Genomic DNA, 23480 nt, shown 5'->3' on the forward strand with positions numbered 1-23480 from the left:
TTCTGGAAGGTTGTAAAAGAAAACGGAAGGGGTTGTAATCCCTTTTCCAGTCCAGTTCCCACCACCTATTGACTAAAAATTGCCCATGTGCCAGGAATTTCTGATTCATGGACCTCAGCTGGTAAAGAGCACATTGTAATTTTAAAATCAAATGATTGCCCAAGAAATGGTAAGATTAGGAGTTCACTGTCTCTCGAGTTCTCTTTACCCGATTAGTGACTTTCTGCATAAGAGGGATTTATTTCACTTTTGGTTTTTAGCTGCATCTTTTTAAGATTCTTGATCCTTTTTAAAGCCACATTTAAAGCAAAGACTCTATGTATGATGAGTATGCAGCTCCCAGGGTTGAAAGCATGAGGGAACTTGCCTGATGGGCTAATTTTTTGCCATTTGACTTCCACCCTTACTTTAGGAGGGGTGAGTAAAGATCAGCCTGGCTCTTTCTATATGAGCAGGCTGTAAAAACATGGCTTGTGTGATGTAAAACTGTTGGGTGCTTTGAGGCTGCACTTGAGACACATTTTTGCACTGTTTTTGACACAGTGCTGCATGAGACCACCTATATACAGGACAGAGGGGTGTTAACTGGAACCCAGTCTGGCCTTCCTGTGACTCCTAAGGCAGCGTTGCTGTTGTGCTGTCAGTACGTGGGTCATGCACGGTTTCTGATTTGTCAGATTTGTTCTCTAAATGTGGAAGTGTCTGTGAGCAAAGCACAAAGCAGGCACACACAGGGCGTGCAACGAGCCTGCTCTTTGTTGGGTGCAGGGGAAAGTACCAGATGAGTATTTTAAATCTCCATTTTCTATAAAATAAGCATTAATGCAGTAAAATAATTACAATTATTAAAAACACTATATATTTTCAGCTTTTGTGCAGTGATAATGTGCTTCCTGTTAAATTTTATAGATTAGCTTTTGTTTACCATCTTCTCAATCTTGAGACCTCTTGAAGCTTACGTTGCCAATTAATCTTAACTTGCTTATTTTAGCGCAGAAAATTGCTAAAATTTCAAGGTCCCATTACCTCAACTGATTTTCTTTTTCTATTCAAATCCACATCTTGGGTCAGGGCAGACTCACAGTATGCTACTCCATTCACTTGTGACTCTGTGGCAGTATTTGTTACACTTACACATATGCTGAGATATTTAAGGATTGGGGGGGTGTGTATACATGCATATATAAAGTATGTTTATATATAAATATTTATGCTAAGAAATGTATCTCTCATCTGTCATTAGAATTTAAAGCAGAAAGTTGAGTATTCTGACCTTTGTCAAGCTTTCAGCTAGAGTGACAAACCTTTAGGCAAAGGCCACAGATATATATCTTAGATGCAAATTAAAATGAGATCTGGCTTTCCTGTGGCAGCTTCCAGTCCAAATTACTTAATATGTATAGGAGAGCCACCAATGTGCTGCTGTGCCGATAACTCAGGGCTGAGCTGAGCAGGGCTTTAATGGTACTGAGCAGTGCTTCACAGTGATTTAGCTCTGGAGGAGAAGGCTGCTACATCCACATGGAAAAGATAGGGAGCTCATTACTCTGTCTCCTGGAATATGGGTGAAGCATAAACGTAAAGGTTATTCCACATGGCTGTGGAATATTTTACGGACTGAGAATCAGAATCTGGAAATTACTGGGGGAAAAAGCCCGCTCCCATGGACTTGACATCACAGAGATCTTGATTTCACGTTCCCTTTCCTGCATGCTGGCATCTGTGTGTGCTGCAATGACTGATTTGGGGCAGGAGGCAGGAGTAGGGGCAGGTTCCCAATACTGACTTGGGAAAAAGTGCCTGCTGCAGAAAACCCAGTGCTGCTTGTGCCAGTAATGACCTGGGACCAGATCTTCATCCAGATGTCCTTTGGGTAGGTCTGTACCATGCCACACAGGCTGGAGTGTGGGCTGGCACGTGTTAGAGCTACTCAGGGATAGGACTTGGGGCAGGCTGCTGGCATCTGTGCTGCACAGCACCTGGCCCAGCTCTTCTCTGAACCCTTGTGCAGCTCTTGTGAAGATGTAATTGTCATCCCACTCATGTACCTTTAAGTTCAAAATGCCTAAAATAAGAGGAATACAATGGTACCATCTGCAGAAGGGAAGCATGAAGCCTCAGGTGTGTGTGGAGACTGCTGTGAGGGGTTGGGGGAGTATTTGAAAGCAGCAGGATTGATGCACCAGCACTTCAGAAGCTTTTGGGGAGAGTTTATAGGACTTGTGTCTGTATTTTTTTTCATAATCCAGTCTTTGGACTACTGGATTCCATCAGCTACTTCAGGTTTGCTTTTATAACTGTTTGGCTTTGTCCAGAAATGGGGAGATGAGGCAACTAGTCCAAGTATGGTTTGATGTGCACATGGAGCCTGGTACATGGATATCAGGATGTGGGGGCTGCAGACTGTGTTGGGAAGTGAGCCAAATGGTCAAGAGCAGGCAGACTGCAGTGCTGAACCAGCCAGGGTTGGGAGGGCAGTGGCTGCAGGTCTGTGCCCTGCACCCAGAGCTTGGTTCAACACTTGCAGCACTCAAGTGAGGTGTCCTGGCCGACCTGTTTGCATCGGTGCCTCTTCTGGCATCAGCACCCTGACCTTTCTTTCTTCTTTCTCTTATGTCCTCCCTGTTTATAAAGCTTATCTGGATGTGTTTTATCTGCATTTTTACTTTTATGTGCTCTCTCCACTCCGTTATTCCAGATAATTGAGATTTGACTTTGACAATGCATTAAATTTTAACCTCCTACTACTGTAGCGCTGAAAACTGTGCAAAATAGAAGCAGTTGGTTGTGATTAGTTGTCAGAATCACAAAGAGTAACAAAAGTTCCAGTAAATAATGTCTTTGTGGTTGGAGATGTTTTTTCTGCATTACTCAAACAAATTATGGGGAAAAAAAGAATGATTGAAGGTAGGTGAGACTTCTCTGCAGTGCCCAGGGACACTGAGGCAAAGGGCTCAAATTGAAACACAGGAAAGTTTGCATAACCATTTAGAGGAAGTGGTGGTTTTTTTACTATGGTTGTGGTTGAATACTTGAACAAGGTGACCCAAGAGGCTCCATCCTTGGAAATATTCAAACCCAGCTGGAGACAGTGCTGGGCAACCTGCTGAAATTGATCCTGTTTTGAGCAAGGGAGTTAGACTAGATGATCTCCCAAAGTTCCTTCCAACACAGCAATGCTGTATTTGTAAGGAATAGTTATACTGGAGTTTGAGATACACAGTGGATTTTTATTTGGTTTGGGGTTTGGTTTTCTTGATTGTGGTTCAGGTTGTTTTTCCCCCATTCTCATCCAGCTCTGATTTTCTCTAAACAGGAAAGGCTTAATAACACCCCTTGCTAATTCTTGTGCAGAAACAGAAAATGTCCACTTTTGAGTTACAAGAACATAATTTTTTGGTTGAGATTACTGCTTCCAAAGAGACTACAAATGAATCAACTGTGTCAGAAAGAAATTATATATAATAGATCAACCATTAACAGGTCCAAATGATGGGGGGAGGGCACTCTGTTTTTAGATCAGTAACTTTAAATGGCAGGAATCAGCACTTATCAAATTCATTCTGTTTTTACCTTTAGTGTCAAAACACGAGTTAATAAGCCCTTTTAAAAAATAAAGACTTCCAGCAGCAATGGGAAGTAGTTGGGAGAAAGTGCTCAGTTTTAATGGTTCGTAAGGGGGGCAGTTGCCAATGTTATTGAATTGCCAAATGGCCTCTATTTGTGGGACTCAATAGGGTTCACAGAATGGATATTTTTAAAAATGCTTTGCTGGGAGTTGATTTCCAGTTCTGTGTTCAGCAGTGAAACTTTCACTTCACTAGTAATTAATTTCATCAGCTGGAAAAAGTTATTTTCTGGTGAAGCCTGACCCACAGGGGTACTGAGAGAACACCCAGCAGTAAACCATCCTGAGGATGGTTTTAATGAAGTGTTTTTGGATGGAGCAAGTGGCTGTACTGCTGCAAGAGGGTGTGCAGTTAGAGATAATCAGCCTCTTTGGTTCTTCACTTACACTTTTTTGTAGGGTTTTTCTTTAAGGGTTGGAAGAAGGGAATAAAGGTGCCTAATTTGTGTTGCATCTGATAAAGTCCTTAAGGATGCTTTTGGAGCCATTAAAAGGCTGTATGTTGATCTAAGGTTTTTGTGGGAGTGGAACCTGGTTCTGATGTAAAACAAAGAGAGTAAAGCAGGAATACTGACATCATTGCTATCTGATGGGTCAACTCCTGGCCACCATTAAGAAGTAAGTGGTAGGACTTAGCTCAGCAGTAAGAAATCAGACAGGGATCTGACTAAATGAGTTGTGCCCATCCCTGTGTGTTTCATCAGGAACCCATAAAATGCTGAGAACTAAGCAAACCTGCATTCATTTTACCCACAAAGTTTGTTCAAGATTTTAATTATTCTGTATCCTGGTCTGCTGCTCCTCTGTGTTTTCACAACAAAAACTGCTTGGTTTCTTCTGTCCAAGTTACACATCAAGGGATATCCAATGACAAGAAGCACTTGGCTGAGAGTCCTTGCCAGGGTGGGTCACACTGGGCACAGGGGGGGCTCATGGCTTTGAGCTGTTAATGCTGACAGCCAGGAGGGCAGTGTGCTCCTCCCTCCCTGGGACCCAAGCTGTCATCAAAAAGCTCTTCTGAAGGAAGCACTTCTGAAGGAAGTGTTTCCTTTTCATCCTTCCTAATTTTGGAGGAAGCTTGGCCAAAGCTCGTTGCACCATATCTCAGCCTTTGCACAGGCAGTTTTGGGGAGTTAATGCTGTGTTTTGGTTAAGCTGCATTGCTGTAGGAAAACATGGCAAATTCTGTTGGCTGTGAGGCTTCAGCCTGTGGCTGCTGGGCCTGAGATGAGCAGTCTGGGTCACTGTTGGGTCACTCAGCAGACTTGGGTGACATTGTTCTGTGTGAACTGTGCACAGAGAGGGAGAACATACACGACAGTTGAATTTATGAGTTCAGATGTGCAGAGCAAAGCAGCAGCACAGATGAATTTAGTGTCCCACGATGGCCTCAGATTGGCTCCCACCAAGAGGTTTTCCTGTCACTTGCAAGCACATCTTGTTAAGTTTTGATTAGGAGGCTGTATCAAAGAGCCTGAACAAAATGTGCATGTTTATAAATGAAGCTTAAGCTATCAAAAAATTATTAAAAACATGCTGAACAGAAAGAATCCCTTTCAAGGCAAAAAACCTTGCAGGAAGGATTTTCTGGTTGTTGACTGAGCGAGGCAATGTCTGGACCCTCTGATAATGAGGCTGTAAGTCCTGTGTGGGCTGGCACTGCAGAATTTTGATGTTAGCTCTGCCACTAACTGCTTTCCCTCCTGCATCAGTGGTGCTCTTGTTACAGGTGCATTACCGAGGTGTGTTCCTTTCGGTGTAAATAGTGCTGATGCCACAGAGCCCCTTAACAGGCTGGGTTTGATAAAGGATGAATTCATAGAGTGGTCTCTGCAATCAGGCTGGCAGAACTGCTCTTAGCCCCATTGTTTGTGCCGAGGAGATTAATTAGTGCCGAGAGAACGGTTTGAGCTGCACTTCCCCAGCCTGTGCATAACAAACACAAAGTGCTTGCAGTGGCTGTGGTGGAGTGGTGACAGTAAACTAAAAGTTGTTGGGGTGATCCAGCTCCTCTTGTTTTGTAACTCTAAAATGTTACAGCTGCTTGATTTGGTGTGCAGAATATTGCCTGTATATAAACAGCTCCAGCTCGTGAGAAGGGAAGAGGAGGGAAGTGTGTGCCTTGCTCCGTGGAATTCTCTCCTCACAGACACACAGCTGTGTTGGTGCAGTGTCACTGTGGGCACATTAGGAGATTATGAGCATGCCACCCATCCTTATGCACTGTCACGAAACCCATTTCCAATAAGACAAATGCTTTTTTTGGTGATGTGTAACATTGTTTGACAGGAGCTCCTTTTAAGCATGAGCACAGCTGAAATTCCAGTGTTCTGCTGACTGTTGCTAACTCAGCAGCATGTCTTCAATTAGTGGTGTCCACTGGCATGTCAAATGGCAAAATTATTTCATTTGCTCTATGACTGTGTTTGCAGTTAACCAGGGCTGATGCTGGCTTGGTTAACTGCTGCTGCCAGCTTTGTTCAAGCTACACAGACCAGTGGCACAGTGGAAAATGCAGGTCTGCTGGAACTGGCACAAAGGTATGTTTTGGGTGTAATTGTAGACCTTTATACCCTTTCAGTCCCGAGGTGAGTTGCTGTATAGCTTTCCAACTCAAAGGATTGCTTGTTACCAAATGTGAGTGCTGGCATGTCATTTGTAATTCACTGCAGTCAGTCATATCCTTGTTTTTTGTAGTGGATGAAACAGTCCAGGAGTTTTGTGCTGAGTCTTTCTACTCTCCTCACTTCTGCAATTTGACCTGTTGCAGTTGTTCATATCTCATGGCTGTGGTTTCCCAATAATTTAGGTTTTGTGTGTTTTGTCTCATTTGTATACCTCCAAGGTGTTACAAAATAAGAGTTCAGATAGCTTGGGAAAAACTCAACAAAATCTACCAGCAGGCCGTGAAATTTGGAGTAGTTTACCTGTTGTTAAGAGTAGTCAGACAAGGCTTGGTTGACCTGATGCTTAACTGAAAACCTCATAACATTTTTCAAATCAAAGGACGTGTCACCTCTTTCAGTTACTGATGTCTTAGAGATATGATTATTCTATGGTGTCAGCTCATGTCATCAAGTGAGCTTTGGGTCCAGATATGCAATAAAAAGTCCTCCAGTTCTCTACTGGTAAAACAAAATGAATTAACCTTTCAGTTACATCTCCAAATGCCTTTCTCAAATCTGCCTGTGGATTCAATAACTCCTGTAGCCACACAAATTGCATTGGTTTAAGCAGTATACCCTTTTCCAGCTCTTATCTGTGCAATTACTGTCTGTGGCCTGTCTTTCCTTGATTGACCAAGTAATATTCTGGTTTTAATTCTAGCTAATCACTTGGAACTCTTGAAGTGGAAACAGGCTTTGCTTGACTCTGTGGTGTACAAGCTCCTGGGCTGGCTTTGATAGCTGTGCAGAGCTGCTGCTTGCACTTGCTTAGAATTGCAGTCATTTAAAAGCCAGTAACAGAGGGCACTATCTACCCCTGTTATTTAAACGGTGATGATTTCAAGCAGAGATGGGGAATTGGAAAGTCATTCTCTGCTCTGCACTTTGCATGCTGAGGGCTCCATCCTGCCACGTGCTGAGCCCTCTGAGGCCCTTATGGTTTCACAGCTGAACAAATGGAGTCAGCACCTTGCAGCCTGGCTCCCTGTCAGGCAGGATTGTGAACCCTGAGAGTCACTTAACCTCTTCCTGACTCTGTTTAACCTTGGATGTAATGACAGAGGGGGATAATCACGTCTGTCTCTCTTAGGAGCAATTTGAAGGGTAATTAATTGATATTAGTTAAAGCATTTGAGATCACCCGTTGAGAGGTACTAAAGGAAGCCGGGGGCTGAGGGGGGAGCAGAGCCCTTTCTCGTGCTGAGGGTAGAGCACAGACAGCACAAATGCCACGGCCTCACAAATCACTGGGCTTTCAGATCTCCTCTAAGGAGTTGGCCAGGACTTTGTTATGAAAGTACTGACAGTTTATGTTAGTGTATTTAATATGAAAGCAGTCTACATTGAAATGTGTGCATGTTTAAACTCTCTCCTTTAAAAAACCCTCATGTAAAATATATGCACACCACTTTGTGACTTTATTTATCAGGATTTGATTACGTATGAGATGCTAAAAGCACGCACAACATGGGAAGGGTTATAAATCATTACATGTTACTGATGGGCAGAAGGTATAAGGTAGTGCTTTCTGCAGGCAAAATGCCCAGTCAGTGCTGCTGTAGTATTCTAGTTGGGATGCTCAGGTTAGGTTGGCAGGGGCTGTCGTCCTTGCCTGACCCACGGGCAGTGCTGGCTCCTGCAGCTCCGGCCGCTCGGAGATGGTGCCACGAGCACGGGCAGACCATGTCACTGCTGAGCATCTCAGCTCAGCGATGCAAGTCAAGGACAGCTGTCTTCTGATCAGCTCGAGAGCCACTGTGTGAAAGCATCTCTTTTACAAAACCATTTCCTTTCAGATTAAAAATCACTAGTGATAGGGAATGTGAATTTCCATCTAAATTTGACTGGCTTCAGCACGCAACCAGCTCTGGAGCTTACTCAGTCCTTGGCACCCAGCTTGAATAGCTCGTTATAATGAAATTTAGAGACTGACTTTTCTCGATTTCTATCATTTCTTAATCTTTGGGTTTAAGCTGTTGACACACTGAGCTTCCTGAGTCCCTTTGCCATGAAACACGTTTTTCAGTTCTGTTGGTTTTTTTACGGGTCTTCTGAACTCCCTCCAGTTTGAACTCATTGATTTGTGGGCCCAGAACTGCAAACAGCCCTTCAGAGGTGCCAGGCATAGAGGCCCTCTCCACATCTGCTTACTATTTTAACTTATATATTCAGTGAAGTTCGTTTTGACAACTCCATCATTTTCTTTCAAAGCTATATTGCTAGCATTGTTTGGATTTTTTTGCTTCTAATACATTTAAAGCCCCTTATATACTTAAAACATCATTATTACCTCTGCTGACTGTAGGTACTGCTTTGATGTCCATTTGCTTGCTTTATCTATTTTGTACAAATTGTTAGCTTTTGATTTATATTCATTAAAAAGCAGCTTCACCTTTCTTCTATGTGCTATGCTAATACAGCTTCCTCTCTTCTAAGGAAACTGAATTAACCTTGTATGTTCAGCTGTAGAGAGGTTATATTATATCACTGGGCTTTGTAATTTCAAATTAAACAAAGCATGAAGTAACTTAACCTAAAGGATGTTTTTTCATATTTAAACAAGTAGAAACCTGTGTTTTTGGAAAGAGGACTTGATTCCTTTAGGCAGTTCTGAAAATTTGCCACAATTTTATTTTAAATGTAATGAGGTGACTGTTGTACAACAGGGTGCATCTGTTTCATGCACTACTCTCGAGACATCTTTAGAATTGCCATCTGGTCCTAATACCTTTGTGCACTGAAGTTTTAAGAATCTCTTTAAGTTTTACTTTTGACTCACTATCATCTCTAAGCAATTCATTGGTTAAAAAAAGAAGCTCTGTTCAATGAAAAATTCTCCATTTGAACACGATAAAGACATGTAGGTTATTCATTAGGTTGTTCCACTGCTTTGAAACCCTCTTTGCATCCCTTCTGCATCCCAAGGGACCCTGCAATTATGGAAAATGTTTTCACAGGTATTATTATGTCTGAAAAATTATCAAATTGCTACCACATCATATCAATTTTGTGTCATTCTTACTGTCCCTGAAAAATGGGTTTATAATATTTTTTCCTTAGTCTTCTTTTTATTTAAAGCCCAAAAAATCAGTTCTCAAGATGATGTGAGCACATAGTTAAGTTTTTCTATTACCCCATGTGCTATCTTTGTTTTGCATCATGCAACAAATGTGTTGTGGCATCATTTTGGAAATCACATCCAGCTCAACCCTGCAGTTCTTTACTTCTTCACAGTCCTCAAAGCAGTGTTTCCACAAGAATGAAGTTCCAGCCCCTTTCTGTGCCCAAACCAGTGGTGGCTCCTTGGGTCTTACCTCAAAGATACCCTGAGAAGGTGCTGTACCTTGAGGCTATTCCTGCTATCAGTAAATCCAGTCTGTGGAAAACAAGCTGGGTTATATATTTTCCATCACTTCATTTCCCTGAACACCCAGTAGCTTTCCTTTAAATGCCTCTCTAATTAGAGGAGATTTAATCTGACTCCCTCTCCCCTCAGTGATAATGGCTCTGAGTGAAGCCTGCTTGCTTGCTTGCTTGCTTGATTTCCCTTGTCTGCTGTTCATCAGCTATTCCTCTTGAATTTTTCCCACAGAAACCATATTTCTCATGTACTGGCTCAGTTGAGAACTACTTGGTTTTCAAGGTGAGGAATGTGATGGTGCCTGCTGTGACTGTACCACATCTCCTACCAACTTTACAACATGCATGGTGGAGAAAAACCTTGTAGAAAATACTGGGTTTGTGTACATTTTAAAATTTGTAGTACAAGGGCAAAGAGAACTTCAGAACTCCTCAGCTGCAGCTGTTTGGGACCTGTGATTTAAGCAGGCAGCCCCTGTGCCCCAGCAGGTCAGGGGGAGCAGATGCCACCAGGGACTGTATGGGGAGTCCTCCACAGAGCCAAATTCTGAGCACAGAGCTGAGTGCCTGACTAGAGGTCTATTGAAGCTGTATTGTTTGCTGATTGTGAACAGGGAATGGCCTCAGCACATGCTACTGCACGTGCCTGAGATGTCAAGTTCTCTTGTTTTCCTACCAGGTGATGCAACTGTGTTTCTGCAGTAGGAAATGGAGTTATCTTGAGATGTGCAGGAATGATTAGAGGTTTTCAGTGCCAGTACTGGGATCCTGTGGAAAGGTTGGATATTTCAGGAGCAGGTTTTTTCACATTTCTCAAGTCAGGCACAGGAAATTACTGTTAAGTTCACATCTGCTCTTAACCCTGTTGAGATCAAATTTGACACTGTTGTAAAAATGAAAAAAGAAAATTGTTAAAGCAAAGCCCTGCATCTGTGTTAGAGGGCTCTGCTCCCAGAAGTGCTGCTTTTCAATGCTGCTCAGTTAAAAAGTCTACTTCTTGTCCTTGCAGGAAGTCCGTGTGCTTACCATGGGATCCAAATTATTAAACTAAAATGAATTTTCCAATTTGTTTAGTCCATAGTGACTGAGAAGGGGCAGGACCTTTTGGTTCTTGACACCTTATCCACACCTTCGTATGCCACCAATTTAATCTCTTTCCATTGCAGCCCATCTGAAAATTCCTTTGTAAGGAGGCTGCACACTTCCTATCCTCATGTACTGTGCTCAGTACATTTCCTTTCCTTGCACTTTCGAATCTAGAAGATAGTGTTAACACTTAAAATAAACGTGTGATAGTGGGTGTGAAGAGGGAATGGGGAGAACAAGTTTTCCGTCTGTCAAAATGAAGACATCAACCTCTGCTTTTATTTTTTTTGGCATGTGTGCTTTAAATAGAATGACTGGGTTGGGTGACTTCCAAATGTTTGCTGCATTTGGCAATCCTTCTAAGTTGTAACAGATGAAGTTCTGCTGTTCCATATGATGTGCTCCTTCCCCCTTTTTTAGTGACTCCTTGAAACTCCTTGGGAATTCAGTGTAGCATTCACATCTGTTCTGTGGATGGATGTCCAAGGCTAACAAAATGCCTACTGGACTTGGAGGCAGCTCTGCCAAAAGCCATATGGTTGTGTTTTAGTTCTGTGAGCACAGTGCAGTAAAGAAAGGAGGTTGGGCCAAGGGAGAAGTGAAGGGAGGAGGGATGGAGCTTCAGATGGGTAAATGAAGGTAACTTCTCATGATTTGGTATTGGATTTGGTATTTTTGTGTGGAAGAATATGCTTGTTATTTGTGTTCCCATTTTCATGTGGAATGTGGCTCATGAAGAGCTCTTGCCTGCTACAACTTCTCTAGGGGCTTTGAGAGAGGCCTTACTGTCCTGAAATATCTTTTATTGAGGGTTTACAAGATGTTCTTGGGTGAAACCTAAATTTCAAGCTCAAGATCACAAGCAAAAAAGGGAACCTGAAAGGTTTAAGTTTTTAAGAGCCTTTATGTTTTAGTGTAACAGTTGGAAGTGCTTTCCAGAAAAACTGCAGCATGTAGTTAAGAACAAGTGTTCCTGTTTTAGAGGTGCCTGATTTTTATCCATTTTTTGTTTCTGAAATTCTTCTTAGATGTCGTCACCAGTTCTGATTTATTTGTGTAGAGCAGTGTTAACAAGGCAACCGAGGCAGTCCCCCCACAGTACAGGAAATTAACCAAGATTCGTTAAGATGCAGGCTTGACCTGCAGGCTCTTCAGTATCAGGCAGACAGGCCAGGCAAGTGCTAAGAGAGAAAATGGGTCACCAAAGTGGGCTGATGGACGTGGGAGCAGCCTGAAACACTAGCCTCCTCCTCCTCTTTCTTCTCTTCTTCCTCCTCCTCCTTTTCTTTCATGACCATTTTCTTCCAGGCAAGTGCTGAACAACTCAACAAGGTTAATAGTTTGCAAGCTGTAGAACACTGTGCTGTCTCCCACTGAAACACAGCTGCCATCGTGCTGCATAAAGAGTTTCAAGCCATTAAGATGGATTTACAGAAGTGCCTCAGTTTCCCAGGAAACATCCCCTTGACTTTCTGGTATTCTTAGCTACTGCACAGACTCTCAGTGTATTTACACAGGTGTGTCACTGCAGTGCTTTCAGAATCCTATTCTGAAGAAAGAAATGCTCTAGAATTCAAAGCAGTGCATGTAAGCAGTGAAGTTATGTTTTGGTGAAGTGGAAGGGGTATTCAGCCTTTCCTTTGTGGAAAGGAGTGTGCATTGTATATGCATAGATACTATTTTCCTTGTGAAAGAGATAGTATTTTTCAGCTGAAAGAGTGAGCATAGCTTAGGAGGGTGGCTGCAAGTCTCCTAAGAGGGCATTTGTTCACTCCTGATTTTAAAGTAACACAGACACTTGTTCATCATGTAAAATACTGGTGAACAACAGTAGCATAAGCTGTAATTGCTGCTTCTGAGCAACTCATTTGGGACTTTTCTGTTCCTACCCAGAAATAATAGTGAGATGGACTCCTTTGCCAGCATTACACAGGCTTGACTGAAGTGTGTCCATTCCTCTCTTAATGTGCATCTAAGCAAAAAATAGTGTCTTGAGTCTTTGCTTGGGATCAACCTTTGTGCTGGGTTTGAAAAAAGGTAATTTGTTACATATATGCAGGTACTTTCCTTTTCAAAGGCTTACTTAGTATAGTAATGATGTTTTGAGAGGAGTTTAGATTATTCATAGACAAAAATTTGTAGACATTGCTTCTGAATTGAGAGCACTCATATCTGAACCTTGAATCAAGAGAGCAGTTCTAATTTCCCTTCCGTGACTTCTGAAATGTTTGAGTCAAATCAGTGTGTATTTAAGCAAGGGATTAGCTGGCCTTTTGTTCAGTGCTGCAGTGGTACAAAGAAGTATCAGCCCATCTCCCATACAAAGCTCTGGGGTTCCTGTGTGCAATGTCTGTAAAACTCTTCAGGGGTTGCCCAGCTGTGGTGAACAGCAGGAAAGTCTCCAGGAAAGCCAGCAGCAGCCACCCTAACCTGAGACTGGACATCTGCTCTCCATCCATGAAAGATGTCTGGCCTATTGCACTTGCTTCTCTTCCCCTCCCTTATGTTCCCAATGGCTTGGCTTTAACACAGGCCATTTCCAAATACTTATAAATGCTCCCAGCAATTTCCTTTCCAGCTTCCAGCTTCCTGTTCCCAGCTGTGCTGTCTTTATTCCCATGCCCAAATCTAGCTGGTATCTGTGGCAACAGCAGTAAAAACCTACCTGGCAATACCAGGAGGTACAGAGCAGGGCAATGGTGTGTCTGTGGCTGGTGCTCTGGAAGTGCCCTTAGGGGGCTGGTGATGGAGAAAAGGCCCCTATTATGGGATGTTGCATATCTGTAAACATACACCTAAACTCCATGAAGTCACAGGGATCTTAAACATGTGTTTACTTTTGTGTAGCTGACACACATTTTGTCCTGCTCATTCCAGAACTGGAGAGCTCCTGTTTAGAGCGATTTTTAATTCAAATTTTCCACTGACTCACCTTGTGTCTTGAGTTTGTCCCAGTATCTTTCCTACAACTAAAGTTTATGATGTCTTTTTCTTCCTTTGTCAAACAGGGTGTCCTCACTGTAAAAATGCCATTCCACATTTCACAACTGCTGCTGAAGTCTTCAAAGAAGATCGCAAGGTAACTTGCTGTTAATTTTTTCTGTGATATTTAAGAATATTTTCCGTATTTTGTACTTTATAGGCTTTGCTTATTGATAAGGTAATAGGTTTGTAGATAAAATTGCTGTTACACTAAAAGAAATGTATCTGTATCACAGGGGTTTTATCTTTTATGGTCAAATTGAGTTATACTTCCAACCTGTTCTGTTTTCCCTAATTTGCTGTCTTTTATGTTGAAGTCTTTGTATGAAACACAATTCTTTCTCATTGGGGGATTAAATAAATATAATTCGTATAATCTCCATTCCCCTTCAACTTTTATCAGCTGTTGGGGTGCATGTAGAGAAACCACAAGTTGTGTGATTGTCCTGAGGCTCTCAATCACATAACTAACTAATCCTTGCTTCCTTGCTTGCATTTTACAAAATAAAATGTATTTCTGTAAATTGGCTGACTTGAGCCCAGGATGCTCTTCTACGACCTTGATGCTTCAGCCTTGAAAATGCATTCAATGGCTGAATCACACTGGGTAATTTCCTTGCATCAGCTGAACCACTTTTTCACTGAGCACATGGAGATCTAGGATCTAAAAAAACCCAAAAAAACACTTGAGCCCCTGGATTTAACCATATAACTAGCTAGGAACCTGTTTGATATCTTTCAATATTTCATTCCAATCTCTGAATTCGTTCCACCTACACAATTGCTTTGTGTTTAGGTGTGGCAAGAAAAAGATTTGGTAATTTAATATAGGAATTGCCCTCTATACCTTCCTCAGGACGGGAAACAGAGAGGGACATGCTGAGCTCTTCTCCCTGGAATCCAGTGATAGGACATGGGGGAATAATTCAAAGCTGTGTCAGGGGAGGTTCTGACTGTACAGTAGGAGACACTTCTTCACCAAGAAGGTGAACAGTCCCCTGGAACAAGCTTCCTTAGAGAGCTGATCAGTGCCCTGAGCCTGTCAGTGTTTAAGGGACATTTGGACAACATCTTAACAACTTAACAGTTGTACTCCATAACAGAAGAATTTTTGTAATTTTTTTCTTTTCCTCTCATCTGTTCTGTAACTCACAGAGAATGCATCAGATTGACAAGAAACAAATCATTCTTGTATCACTGACTGCATAAATTAGTCCATCACTTCTGCCCTCTGGCACACACAAGATTCATAGGCATGCAGCTTTTAGTTCTCCTACTGCTGTAAATTAGTTTGCTCAGATGCCTTTTGGTTACTTCTTTGTTTCCAAGATCTCTGAGAAAGTATCCTTGTTTTCCCACTTTTCTGGTAGTTCCAAACGAAGCCTCTCTTTCCTAAACTCATTAAAATTTCAGTCAGAGGAGCTGAAACAAATGTACCAAACAATGTGGAACTTGCTTATTAGAGCCCCAGGATGTATTAACAAGCAATCAGAATAATTCCACAGTTAGTTGTAGAGGGTGGTGGTGGGAAGTGCAGGCCTGGGAAGCTTTTCCTTCAGAGTGCAGGTTATGAAAGGACTCCAGGAGCAGAGCAGTGATTGACGGTTGCAACTCTTGACTTCAGTTTAAGGCTGGAGTGGGGAGATATAAAATGTAATGAGTTGGAACAGGAGAGCCAGTAGGGAATATTAAGGCTGGTACACTTTTAAAGAGGTGTGTGCAGTTAGGGAGAATGGTGTTATTCCACCCCAGTGACTTACGAAAGTGCCAGGGATTGATTATGTTGGGAGCCCCTGTTTAATTGTGTACAGCTATAACCTGCCAAGGTGCTTCCTGCTGCCAGTTTGTGCCATTGTGGAAAAGAAAACAAACCTGTTTTAGACTTTAGAAGGGCACATCATTGCTGTTCCCACAAGCAGCACAGGCCATATTTCCATGTTTCAAACTGGACTGTGCCTTCAAACTAATTTGTATTTCTGTAGGGTTTCAAACTGGTAAAATCACTGCTTAAGAGAAAGGAAGTATTTATTCTTTCAAAAACAGGGCAAGATTACTAATTTTCATTTTAAGTAGCAGATTCTTTTCACTACTTCATTTCTATAGTGTCCTTTTTTTTCCCCCCTGGAGAAAGTTTTTCACTTAACAGTATTTTTGCATATATCTTCTTCTTAAAAGAAGGGTCTTTTAATTAAACATTTAATCCTGCAGAAGACAAAGAACAATCAAAAACATTCCAGTCTTGAATTGGTTATAGATAGTATCTTAAAAGGTGTCCTTTGGGAGACTTTGAGTCTTTACATTGGAATTTTGAAGATGAGCAGAGCTTGAAGCTGTTAAGTACGTGTCTCTTGGTTTTGGCGCTGAAGCCCCTCTCCCCCGGGGCTGTGTGTAATGCTCTGTACTTTTTCATCATCTGCACTGCTGGAGTTGGAGTTTAAAAATGCACTGCTTGGAACATTGGCCCCAAATGTCAGCTCTCATTGGCCACATCACTGCTGGTGGTTTTAGCCAGAATCCCCAGCCTGCTCGCTGGCCTGGGGCAATCCTGTGGCTGCTTCAAAACATGGCTCAAGCTGAGACCCACAAACCAGAGCCTTCAGTCTTTCCATCTTCCTGGATAAATTCAGTGCCAGTAGGGCCAGATCAGTGGAGAGGCTACTCCAGTGGCAGTGAGCATATTGTTTCAGTTATTTAAAAGGAAAAAAAGGTGGGAAAAAAAAAAGCCATCTGGAGCATTCTTAGCTTGGGGCGCTGTGGCCGTAGCATGCAGCTGCCAGGGAAAAGCCCATGGCCAGTGCCCCACAGCTCAAGTTCTGGCAGTGACCAGTGAACATCAGAAAATGCAAATGTGAGGGTTGTCACTTAGCTGAACAGATTGAAGAGCAGAAAGGCATGTTCAGTAACTGCTCCACAGTCTCTCTTGAAAACTAAATCTTTAAAAAAATCTGCATTCTGCCTTTTGGCTGATCCCAAAGCTCAGCTCGAAGGAACTGATTTGTGGTGTTCCAGTTTGGATTTGCTGAAGGAAAGCTCTTGACTCTTCAAGGCCTCTCAGTAACAAATCTCTGGCAGTCCTGCAAAGGAGCTGCTTTTTGACCAATCTTCCCATTTTCACAGGAGACTGTTCCTGTACAAATGCATTGACCCAAATCCCAGCACCACAGCTGGGTTCCAGTGAGTTCCCACAGAAACAGCTGTGGCAGCAATTGCTGGAAAGGGTGCAGCAAATGGGGTGAGCTGGGTGTTAGTGGGTCAGTCAGCACTGAAACTGGTGGGTCCCCAATGTGTATTGTGAATCACAGTTTAAAATTATTATACCAACCAAATGACTGTACAGAGTTATCCAAATGAGATAATATTTTAGTTTGGCAAGGAATTTGATCCCTGTTTGCTTAAAAAGCCTGTGCTGAATTTCTTTTTAATTAGACTCATTAAATATGGTGATGTTAGCACTGTACATCATGTTGTACTAATGGATGTCCCCTTTGCAAATAGGCCTGCTTTGAGAGCAGCTGATGAACTGCACCTCCTGTAATGATGCCATGCCACACCAGGGCAGCTCATAATGAATCTCCCATTTGCAAGGCCTTTCACTTTGAGAGCAGTAGCTGAATTGCAGCAAGCTTTAGCAGACCAGTCCCTAACTGCTGTTAGGATCCAGAACAGGTGATATAAAAAGAAACCTATGGAGCAATCATAGGGAAGAATGCACATCTGTCTTACTTACAGGTGCTTTCAAGATATTTGGCAACAACAGACTTTTTTACTAGTAAACAGGTAATTGTCATCTGAAATTGATTCTACTTTTAAAATGTTGTTTGGAAGCATTTATTTCCATGCTGCAACTTTGTTTTTACTTTTTTTAAGCTTATCAAATATCGTTCCTCTCTCAAATCAATATTCAGTTAGCTATTCACTTCAATTTTCATAACAAAAGTCAATATTAGCTCAAGCAGAGATTTATTTTCTTGAATCAATAAACCAGTGTGTGGCAGTACATATTTTAACAGGAGAGCAGCTAGGATTGCAGGGGGTTATTTTTGCTGGATCATCATGTGGGGACTGGGAGGCAAACTGTTAAAAAGAAAGCTTTAAGAACAGAAAGGAGGAGTTACCTGGAAGGTCAAGGGATCCCACTTTCAATTTTCTACACATCTGTTTGAACTGCTCAATGTAATTGTGTTTCTTACCTGTAAGATCCCTCTAAAGCAAAAAGTTGTTTCATAAATCTGTTGGAAGGGAACTGTGATTTCTGATGTATGATTAGATTATACTGCCAGTACCTCATTTTCCTTCTAACACTTAGTAACAAAATAAGGCATCACCCTTCTGTTACAGTTGGGGCACCTGGAGATCAGTGGTCATATTTTTGGCATAGCTCTACTTCTACTGAAGCACCTAAATGAAAAGTTCTGGTTTTTGCAACAGCTCAGCTTTTGTGATCAGTCCTCTTCATCTGACAAATATGCCATGCTCTATTTCCTCAGAGCTCTTCAGAGCTGCTCATACACTGCTCACAGTCTATTGCCATGCTGAGTTAAGTTTGCAACTCTGTAGTTAAGCTCCCAGTTTTTTGGTAGAACCACAAAACGTTGTAGGATTTCTTTTTCAAGTAAAGGTATTTTCCAGCCCCAGATGTTTCTAGACTCATATTAGCCTATCCTGACTATGGAGAAATGCATACTTATTTGGTGGGTTACTGTTGTTGCTGTTGTCATTATTATGCTTTACTGTACATACTCACCCAGTACTATTAATTATTATATAGTGCATACCAGTTATGGAACTACTTGTAAAAGTAAGGAAGTTGGATATACTTCAAGAAACTTCCTTTAGGGTCCACAGTCTCTCATTGATTATTTTTTCATTTGATAACATTTCTATTCCTGCTACAGCTCCTGAACAGGCTGGTGATAGACCTGAACAGCATTGGCTCTGGAGAAAGGACTTGTATATAATGATGTGTTGTCAATATCTAAGGCAGCAGAGCTTTGGGTTATAGAGAATCCATAATCCCATGGAGTTTTGTGCATGTTGCAGATATAGCACTCACAGCTTTTTCTCCCTGAAATGTTTTTTCAGTGGATTTTCCCCTCTGGTTAGAGGAAAGCTCAAGAAATTAAATTTTAGCCCTTACAATCAAAATCTCCCTAAAATCAATCTTGCTTTCTGAAAGCTGTTACACTGGATTTTTCCATAATGGACATATATATATATATATATATATATATATATATATATATATACACACACTCATAAATGTTAGACCAGTGTTAGCAGAGTTTCTTTCTCTCACATATTTTTAGAGGGTTTTTCCCTCTTGATGAGCGGGAATTTGTGAGAAGTGATACCAAAGTGTCTTGGCTCTTGGACACCTACTACGGATGTCTTATGCTTAATATGTCTGCAGTTTCTGCTTGAATAAACTTAGTGGATTTGCAGGTCAGAGCATGTAGGTCTTGCTGACCTGTGCTCTCCAGTGCACTTCTCTGTAACTTGTTGCTGATAGTTGAATATGAGGATCATATTCTCCAGAAGTCTTTAACCACATTTTGAGAGAGGTTTTTTTTTGGGTTGTTATTTTTCCTGACTCAGTTTCCTTTTCCAGTGAAGCAGAAAAGCTGACTGTTGCTAAGAGAGTTGAGAATGAGAGGAAACTTTCCCTACAGTGTATCACTGCTCACTTGAACCAGGATTCTGCATCTTTTTACATGCAGCCTTTCAGTAGAGCCATGCAGGAATTCAGAGTGACAGAGCACTTCTCTATCAGCAATGGAGCTCAGTATTCACAGCCCATGAAAACACAAACAGAAAGAAGCAAAGGGCATCAGTGCTATTTGCTGAAATTCTGGTGAGTCTGAGAGTTCAGCTGTCTGGAGTTGATGGAATGGAGATGAGAATTGGTCCTCAGTCCAGAAGTGTGTTTTGCTATAAGTGTTTTCCAGCATCACTTTTCTCCTCTCTCAGTGCACTATATTTGATCTTCCGCTGTGAGACAGGCAAGACAATTAGGACTGTGATGCTATGATAATGAGTGCACAGAGATGGTAGCAACCTCTATATTTAGGCTGCCTTAACATTTCCACTCTAAAGTAATCACTCAAGCTCTCCTAAGTACTCTTACTCAGCCACTGTTGGCAGCAGGCATTGAATGCAGCCTCAGATACAGCCTTGGGAATTAGATGTTCCTCTATGAAATTTTGCTCACGTCTCTATGAGTTACAAGGCTTTTGAAAATCGCTGTTCCTCTTCTCTCCCTGGCTGCAAAAATAACCAAACTTGTGTGTTCTGAAGAGCTGGGCTCAAAATGCTGGCTGCAGTGGTGGGGCTGTGTGGGAGCTTGCATTAGGAGCATTGCAGAGGGGACAGGCCATGGACACATCCCCCAGCTGCTCTTCCAGATGTGCTCTTAGACCTGTTGGATTAGACACAGCACTGGGCTCATGTGGCTGCCATGGACAGACTTAGACTGGGATCTTTGTGTGCACAACTAAGGCACAGATGGGCCAGCTTAGGTTTGCATGTGCTGTAGAGGAGAGCTGTGTCTCAAGGAGGCTACTGAGCCATGTTAAAGAAGCCACCTCTTCAACGTCCTTGAGTCATCTGTTCTGAGGCAGCAGGTGGAGATGTTCTGAACAAGGTTAACAGTGGCTTACAGCATTGCATTCCTGCACTGCACCCTCTCCTCACTGCGGGCTGTTCTCACAAAATCCTTTTGTAAGTTAAATTGGACACTTGGCTCCAGCCGGTACCAGTTTAGATATTTCCAGAGGTACAGATAAAGAGAGTTGCTTTTCCTTCTTCCCTCTTCCTTCCAGTGTACTAAAAACTCATTTTTTTTAATCTCCAAGACACTGAGAACAGATGGGTCATCAGTCACAACAGTTGAATGTCTCAAACCAGCTACTAAGATCTGGATGAGCACATGCATACCTTCCCCTTTTTCTGGCTGTAATCTCTCCCTGTGTGATTTTAGAGCAGTGAGAAAAAAGATTATTTTACTTATTCTTCTAGTTTTTAGGAAATCAGGACTTCTGGTATTCTTTCTACTTCATGCTGTGTCATGAAATAAAAGTTTGTCTCCATTCTAAGCTTTTCTTTACACAGAAGTAGCCAACAGAGCTCTAAATTTTGGCTGGCTGATGAGGTCAGGAAGGCAGAAATACTTAGATGAAAGTGTTCTACTGTTTATTATTCCTAATCTTTCATTTAAATTGGCCCTGAATGTGTAGGAGTCTTTGTGTTTACAAAAAGAAAAAAAAATAGGATCATACATGTTTTTAGCAGCTTTCAAGAGTCCTGTTTAAAATCAGAAATCAGATATTTCAGGTAAGAACACTGTTCACTTTATCTGGTACATTCCACTTGAAGACAGACCAAGTGAGATCATACTGAGAATTGTCTTGTCAGCCTTTCAAAGCCTAAACAAAACAAGGAAACTAACTGAAGTTGGCTTTGCCAATCTCTTTAATTACTGCTAGGATAATGAGATCAGGTTTTCCCATTTTGACAGTGTCACCATGAAACAGGAGGGCTTTGTGGAATATTAAGTGATCTTTTAATTATGGAAGAACAGTTCAACCGCAACCCTAAAGTCATGCAAGCAAAAGGTATTTTGATCAGCTGTTTGAAGGAGGCTTGTGGAATGGAAATTTCAAATTAGGATGTGTCTGTTATGAAATTAGCTACTTGATAAATTGTAACCCACAAAAAAGTTGCAAGAAGTCATTCCACTAATTTGTTTGGTTTCTTTACATAGGTTGTAATTTAATGTGCTTGCTGTGAAGGCAGAGCTTATGTGAGCACCTGCATGCAGAGCCCCAACTGCTGCTCACAGGAACAGTCAGGGAGAAATCACAGCACAGGGCTCAGTTGCTTTGAGTAGAAGCCTATGAATTACATTTTGTTTCAGCATCAGAACTGTTAAGGGCAGCCCCTTCTCAATACTTCACAGAGTCAGTATTGAATGTTCCGAGCTGCTGCTCTGGGGCTGTGTTTCCTTGCTGTGCCTGTGTGGAAGCAGGCAGGGACTGAGGGTGTTGCTCCACTGTCAATAGGCTGAAAGTGTGGCAGGCTCTCTCCTACTCAGGGTTTGTCTGTGTGACAGTAGCATCTAGAGGTTTAAAAAGGAATTAAAGCCCACTTTGCTAATGCCTGCATATAATGTACAATCCTGGAAGAAGACAGGAAAGGAAATACAAACCCAGGCTGAGATTGTAAGCAAGGAACCTTTCTCTCTACATGCAGTGCTTGGTAGATGATGTTGTGGCTTCTCACCCATCCCCATCTGACCTTGGAAGAACTGCATGGAGTTTAGAGAAGCTATTTGGAGTAGAAATCATTAATCTGTGAACAGGCTGCATTAGTGACCAGCCATATTTGGTAACTTTTACGAACATTAGCAATGCCATGGGAATGAGGATGGGTTAGGTGGGTCATTACTATCACCAAAGCCACTGTCACTGTTCATCACTTAAAACTTAAAATTCATCACTTAAAAAAAGTGGAGGAAAAATATTGCAGCATGACAGAGCTGTAACCAGTGTGCATGCATTTCGTTTTATTAACCCAGCCTCTGGATTTCCTGTTTGGAGTCTAATGCAGAGCTCAGTGGGAAGGCTGCAAAGGTGATTAATGCTCTGTGAGTTGAACCTGCCGTGCACAGGCCAGGAGATGACCATCCTCTGCTCTCTCTCCACAGCTAAGCCCTTACAGAAGCCATTGCATGTTTGGCAGAAGACTTGGGTCTCTCTCAGTGCTAAGGCTAAGCTGCAGCAGCATCACCATAAAATGGGTTCTTGCTTTGTTCTCTCCTGCCTCAGTGTGATCTCTTGTGTTTCAGATTGCCTACGCTGCAGTGGACTGTGCCAAAGGACAGAATCATGACCTGTGTAAGCAGGAGGGGGTCGATGGCTACCCCACCTTCAACTATTACAACTACGGGAAATTTGTGGAAAAATATACTGGAGATCGGGGGGTAAGTGAAAGCAAGAGTCATCACCTGGTACAGGGAGCAAAGCCCCCTCTGCCTGTCCTGCCTTGCAAATGAAAACTGCAGAGTGAATTTTTACCATGCCTCTGTTGCTGTCTTACATGGATGAATCATAGTGTACCACACCCCTGTACATCTCTGCATTAGGAACACTCTTGGTCTATTTTTAGGAGCATGAGAAGAGGAAAAAGGATTAGATTTGGTAATATGCTTTGTATATTTTATTCTTTAAGCTGAAGTCTGTGAGTGAATTTGGACTGAGTGAAAGGGAAGGGTTTATTGCATGTGCTGCTGGCAGAAATGCCAGAAAATACAGGGTTTAACTCCTGTCAGTTCTGGATCGCATGGACACTGCAAACGTGTTACAGATCCACCAGGCTGCCAAATGGTGACAGACCATTGGTTTTATAGCCAGGGCAAAGCTGTCCTTTGGAGACTAGAGGAAAGTAAATATCTCATTTGCCCTGAATCAGATTCACTCCTGGCACTCAGGATGGGAAGACAAATTGTGCCATCTACCCCTGGGCTGAAGTTTCATTCTTTTGTCCTGCTGTGGCCAGCTAATTATATGCTATGAGTGCAAGAAATGGGGGCAGAAATGGCATAATGGCTTCAGTGGTTGTAAAGTGCCTGAAAATAAGGAAGCAATTCAATTATTTGTGGGCTGCCTTTGTCGTAACCTCCTAGAGGGAGGTTACTCCTCAGCAGCCATTGATTGCCTGGGGTCTGCAAGAAAAACTTGGGGTCTTTGAGCCATGCAGTGATT

General features: G+C 42.1%; 1 protein-coding gene across 1 annotated transcript in view; it reads left to right on the forward strand.

The window, feature by feature from the left end:
• The window catches only part of PDIA5 (protein disulfide isomerase family A member 5), a 97770-nt gene that overhangs the window by 71349 nt on the left and 2941 nt on the right, over positions 1-23480 (forward strand). Inside the window, exons 15-16 of the mRNA XM_071435285.1 lie at positions 13749-13819; positions 22565-22699. Of these exons, the coding sequence (XP_071291386.1) occupies positions 13749-13819; positions 22565-22699 (206 nt within the window). The remainder of the gene's footprint in view (positions 1-13748; positions 13820-22564; positions 22700-23480) is intronic.

This window comes from Agelaius tricolor, unplaced genomic scaffold, assembly GCF_023055355.1.
Source record: "Agelaius tricolor isolate 1412-34295 unplaced genomic scaffold, bAgeTri1.0.p SCAF_10, whole genome shotgun sequence".
Lineage (NCBI taxonomy): Eukaryota > Metazoa > Chordata > Aves > Passeriformes > Icteridae > Agelaius > Agelaius tricolor.